The sequence below is a fragment of the Centruroides sculpturatus genome, unplaced genomic scaffold (genome assembly GCF_000671375.1).
Source record: "Centruroides sculpturatus isolate CEXI.00-Female unplaced genomic scaffold, Cexi_2.0 scaffold2408, whole genome shotgun sequence".
NCBI classification, from domain to species: domain Eukaryota; kingdom Metazoa; phylum Arthropoda; class Arachnida; order Scorpiones; family Buthidae; genus Centruroides; species Centruroides sculpturatus.
In genome coordinates this window covers 20551-26520 of record NW_019387988.1, presented here as the reverse complement: position 1 = coordinate 26520, position 5970 = coordinate 20551, and the positions used below count along the sequence as shown (strand labels likewise).

The window sequence follows — 5970 nt, the reverse complement described above, 5'->3', positions numbered from 1 at the left end:
GTGTACATTCTGTTGACGTACCCTATTAAAATGCAATCAAAAATGCAAAAAACCGCATCTAAAATAGTATAAATAGAAGCAGAGTTCTTTACGGTAAGCCTTCCCCGTAAGGCTTACCGTAAAGAACTGTCCATCCCCCATGTTTAACGGAATAATATACAGCCTATGTCCACCCTGACGTTCCATTCTAAATATTGGTGAAAAAATTTTTGAAATCGGATGAGTAGTTTTGGAGATTACCTGCTGCATCCAAACTTACATACATACAAACATTACCTCTTTATTATATTAGTATAGATAAAATATCAAACAACAAGAAACTTTAATGAAAGTAATAATTTTTATCCAGATTTAATATTTCGTAATACATTTATTTTTCACAGTAAATCTAACTGATAAATAATAAAAAAATATGAAATAATAAATTTTTTAACCTGTTAGCCACACACCAAATACTGTATTTTAACGGGGGCACTAATTCTGCAGTTTCTTCGCTTTCCAATACATACATAAATTTTTTTTGTACAAACTCCAAAAACCTGTTTTTTGACCAATATTGCACCATCCGTTATTATACACGATGCATTTTTAAAAACATTTGTAACTTCGCAGCCTAAAGAATTTTCGCAACCTATCTGTACAGCTTCAAGTAATCCTTTTGTTTCTCTTTCACGTGGTTCAACAAAACCTGTGAAGTAAAGCTTACTATCTACAGATTTAGTAACGACTTGTGCCATTGTATATATTTTATTGATTTGATTTCTATCTAAGACGATCCATCGCATCTCAAAGAAATAGCCAATGCTGAAATGACTACTACTACGAGATTAGATTTGTGAGCATTTACAATGATCTCCAGAAATTCTCTAATACAACTCGGCGATGTGTATTGAAAATTGATATCTTGGTCTTCTTTTTAAAAATAAAAATTGTCAAAACTGAACTTTTCTGCTATTTTACTTGCGACATTCAAAGATGGAAAAGCATTCCCGGATATCGTGAGTTTTTTGGCTATTCCATAAGCATTAATTTCCCGGTATGATTAGCTAAAGTAAGATTTGCTTTACTGATCCCTTTGACCGATTGAAGTTTTCTGAAGAATTTCAGTAGGTGTAAATTACAACTGTTTTAATGCTTTATCACATTCTTTGTGCAACATACTGATTAAATGATCTTCGATTAATGCTTGTCTCACTCAGGAGTCCTCCAATCACTAGTAGCGTGATTGGAGGACTCCTTTTATAGTGAGAATATAATTGTACTATTCACGGAAACTCATAGCATGTAACACATTTTACATAACGTTGACTATTGGAATGAAAATATTCAAAGCACTTTTCCTCAATTTTTTTTTTTTTTGCTTTTAATTGATGTTTTTCATTTTCTTTTGTATCTATTTTGTCCGTATTATTTTCTTTCGAGTCACTCGAATCATTCAGTATAGTTTCATTTTCTTTGTCAACTCATTTGTCTGTAAATAAAAATACAGGTATACCTCGCCTTACGTCGTTAATTGGTTCCAGGAAAACGACGTAAGTCGAATTTACTTGTCTCCGAATCTACTTGTCACTAGGCTAAACCATAAATTATTATTCCCTGTTCTGTATTTTATTTATTAATGCATTTTTAATAATATATGTACAAACAAATAAATTTTAGTTTTTAATATAGTACAGAAAAAAGTATTCTAAATTTACGAATGCGTGTACTGTAAATACAGAACATATTCGTATATATTTTAATATGATTTTATGTGCTTTAAACGTTTTTCTAGTGATATTACGACTTCAATATTTGTGGCGGGCGGACGTAAAGTCGAATAAAATGACTTAAACTCGATTTTTATTTTTCCATATACTTTTTTGACAAACGACGTATAATCGGGAACGACGTAACTCGAAACGACGTAAGTCGAGGTATGCCTGTATATGTGCATTTCAGTCATTAAATTTTTAGGAGTAAAATTTACAATTACACTTAATACGTTCTAAATCAGTGATGGCGAACCTTTTTGAGAAGTGGGTCAAATTTTGTTCATTATTTTTTTAGTACTAGTTCGTGGGTCACTAAGTCAGTGGCGTAAATTGGGGAGGGGAGGAAGATTAAAAACTACTTTTTTTTTGTTCGCACTTTTAAAATCCTATAAAAAGTTTCCGTTTCATTTTTGTTTTACAACTTTTATTTTTGCAAGTGAAGAGCAAAAAATAAAGGTTGACGTAAAAAATATTGCTATCAATGGAGTGATACTACGAATTACCACACCAGGTGACACCATGTTCAGTCAGCAGTCTCCCCTGCACCGAGTATTTGAATGAACAAGGAATAAAGAAAATCACATATAACTTATATTACGAAATATTATTTATTAATAGATGTAGTTACAGGTATGTGTATGTATAATAAAGTTGATAATAAATTTGAAGTACAGTATATTTAATGAAAAATCTGTTGTTGTTTATTTTCAGATAGTTTCTTAATATTAGGTTCATATTCCGTATTCATTAGTTTAACGAATTTTGCAGTCAATTCATTTCCAAGTTTATTTCTATTGGTAGATTTTACAAAATTCATTGAACAAAACAATTCACACGAATATGTGGACCCAAACATCGTTAAAAGAGCACTAGCAAATTTCTTCATTGATATAAAATTATTAGGTAAAGAATCCCATACGTTTAATATTTTCAATTTTTAGTGCGGGGTCATTATTATCTGTACTACTTTCAAACATTTGTCCTACTTTAGAAAGCAAGTTTTCAAATTTATTTTTCCACACTATGCTGCTTTGAAATTCAACTAATTCCATTTCTAAATCATGGATACCTAGCCACATAAGTTAACTCCATTGTTTCGAATTCCGTTTTGTATGGATATAAAATTAAGTGAAATGTATCTGCATCGGGCCTTTAGACTGCTTTTTTTATAAATTCGACATTAGATATATATACGTTATTTTTTAATAAATTTGATTGTCTGTTCTCTCTTTTTTATGATATAAAAAATTAGTTCATAAAAATCAACGCGTGGGTCATTTAAAAAGTCTGCGTGGGTCAGTATCTGACCCGCGGGTCATAGGTTCGCCATCACTGTTCTAAATGTTGAATGATTTTAATTTCACGTATTTAACTTTAAATATTTTGAAGTACGTAACATAATCTCCATATAACATTTTTGGCGATACTGTGGAGCGAAGAGAGGTCATGTCTTGCAGCTACGCGTACATGGAAGGAGCGAATTTGCCTGATTATTGTCTTGTCCTAATGTTTCTGAAAATTTTATAACCTTACCGTGATCTAGCATGATTGGCATTTCACCATATGATTTCAATGTTAGCTCTGTTTCTGAAGATTTCTTTAACCAGTTCCATAAAGTCAGCTACGTTTCTCCTTCTTCATAGCTCTGGAAAACCTTAGCTCTATATCTACAATAATTTCAATTATAATCATAACACGTTGGTTGAGCACTATACACTGACAAAATTGTAATCCTCTGATATACGACACGAAAGTTTTTACATTTTGTAGGTCACAGACTATTTTATCTAAAATTTGATAAAGGGGATTTTCTTTATAAAAAAAAGAAATTACTCATGTGATACAATATACCGATCTGTGTTCTTGTGATCATATTATATAAGTTTATCGCATGTTTTTAAACTCTTTTAGTTACTTTTTAAAAAACTTTTGTATATTTTCAGTACTGGAGTAAGTAGAACAGGTACTTTTATAGCTGTCGATAGGCTAGCAAAGCATATTGAACTATATGACGTGATAGATGTGTTTCACATCGTTCTAGATATGAGACAGCATCGTACAAATATGGTACAAACGGAGGTTTGTATAAGTTTTTTAGAAGTATATATATATATATATATATATATATATATATAAATTCAAAACATTTACAGGTTATTTGTTTATCCAGGATCAATATATATATATTCACGAGTGTGTGAGAGATTTAATACAAGAGAAGTTTGCTAGAAATAATGAAAGTTATAAAAATGGTGAGGAGATTATTGGAATTTTTAATGATTTTTTTTATTATTCTATAAAATAAATGATTTGAGAAAAAAAACACATACACTTAAATTCATCCCTTGGGTCATTTTTAATGGGTTTTTTTTATCATTTATCATATTCATTTAGGTGAATAATTGTGTTTTTGAAGGTTAATTAATTATAATTAAATCTCTAAAATACATAAAAAATTGAGAATTTTTCGTTAAATGTTTTGAAAAATTTTATTAATTTTTCAAAACAATTATCAATTTTGAAAATCATCTTTTTAATAATTAGGCCTACTTTAATATCAGATTAAATTTATTTAATCTGATATTATTAAAGTACACAAGTACACTTACTAAAATTAAAATCATTCAACATTTAGAATAATTTTTAATAATATCAGATTAAATTTATTTAATCTGATATTATTAAAAATTATTCTAAATGTTGAATGATTTTAATTTTTAATATAATTAATTATTAAAAAGCTGATTTTTTGGATTACATTTTAAAATTAATACATATTATTATGTTGGGTTTAGTGGGTTATACTCGGTTGACATCGGTGGCTGTGTACTATGCTGGACCAGAGTCAAGGCATAGCAACCAAAACAAAACTAAAATTAAATAAGTGTGTCTGTGTCTGTATTCAGGAATTTCCTAACAATATGACATGTATTCAATATAGTGGCCTTCTGTAGTATGATGTATGTATTTCTATTCAATTGTAATGTTCCCAGGTTTTTGTGTAGTGTGTGTGGTATCACACCTGTACAGGAGAGAATGACAGGTACAATAAGCACCCTATCCATCTTCCACAGATGCCTAATTTTCTGGGCGAGTTTTGTGTACTTGCTAATTTTTTCAGTGCATGTGTTTTGTGCATTGTGAGTGTTTGGAACGGCTATGTCTATAATGTATGTGATTTTATTGTGTTTGTCAACGAGTGTGATGTCTGTTCTGTTGTGATAAATTGTTTTATCTGTGATTATGGCTCTGTCGTAGTACATTTTGTGCGTGTTGTTTTCCAATACTGTCTGTGGAATATACTTGTAGTATGGTTCGTGAATGTCTACCAAGTTGTGTTTCTTTGCAAGCTCTTGGTGTATTATATTTGCTACTTGATTATGTCTGTGTAAGTAATTTGTCTGTGCCAAGAGCTTGCAACCAGAAGTGATGTGTTGTATAGTTTCTGGCATGATGTGACATTTTCTGCATGTGTCATTTGTGAGTGTTGTATCTTTGATTATGTGTTTTCTGTATTTTTTAGTATTTATGACCTGATCCTGTATGGCAATCATGAATCCTTCCGTCTCCCCAAAGAGGCATCCCCGATCTAACCAACTGTTTAATGCAGTTTTGTCAACAAAATCCTGGGCCAGGTCATAAGGATGCCTGCCATGGAGTGCCTTTCGAGCCCACGATTGCTTGCTGGTGTCTGTTTTTTATATGTTGTGTCATGTCTGTGTGATGTGAGTTCCCTTTCATCCCCTGTCCTATCATACTTTCGTTTTTCCCCTTCGCCTCTTCACTTAACATCTTTTTCTATTTCTTTTCACACCCGGGCAATACCTATGAGTGGTCCCGGGTTTTCATCCCCTGTTGGTAGGATATGTGTGATGTGAGTGTAAATTTAATGGTGTGTTATATGAGTCTGCTGCAGTTACTGCTTTATGTAACTGTGATGTTTCTTGTTTTTCGTAGAAAAACTCTCGCAGTGGCTGTATTTGTTTGTAGTGAAGGTTAACTATGTCAATCAGGCCACGTCCGCCATCTTTACGTGGAAGGGTTAATCTCTCTGTGGCAGATTTAGGATGAGGATGTATATGCTTAGTAAGTGTTGTTCTTGTTTTCGTTGGGAGTTGCTCAAGATCTGTGTGAGTCCAATGTATAACTCCAAAAGAGTATGTGAGTACTGGGATGACATATGTGTTTATTGCTTTAACTGTGTGTTTTGCATTTA

At 31.6% G+C, this 5970-nt stretch overlaps 1 protein-coding gene across 1 annotated transcript in view; it reads left to right on the top strand.

Annotated features, from left to right (window-relative positions):
• LOC111616729 (tyrosine-protein phosphatase 10D-like) overlaps nt 1–5311 on the top strand; it is a 15110-nt gene extending 9799 nt beyond the window's left edge. The window contains exons 18-20 of the mRNA XM_023358102.1: nt 3698–3833; nt 3925–4006; nt 5278–5311. Of these exons, the coding sequence (XP_023213870.1) occupies nt 3698–3833; nt 3925–4006; nt 5278–5291 (232 nt within the window). The 3' untranslated portion in view covers nt 5292–5311. The remainder of the gene's footprint in view (nt 1–3697; nt 3834–3924; nt 4007–5277) is intronic.
• Nucleotides 5312–5970: the final 659 nt, after the last annotated feature.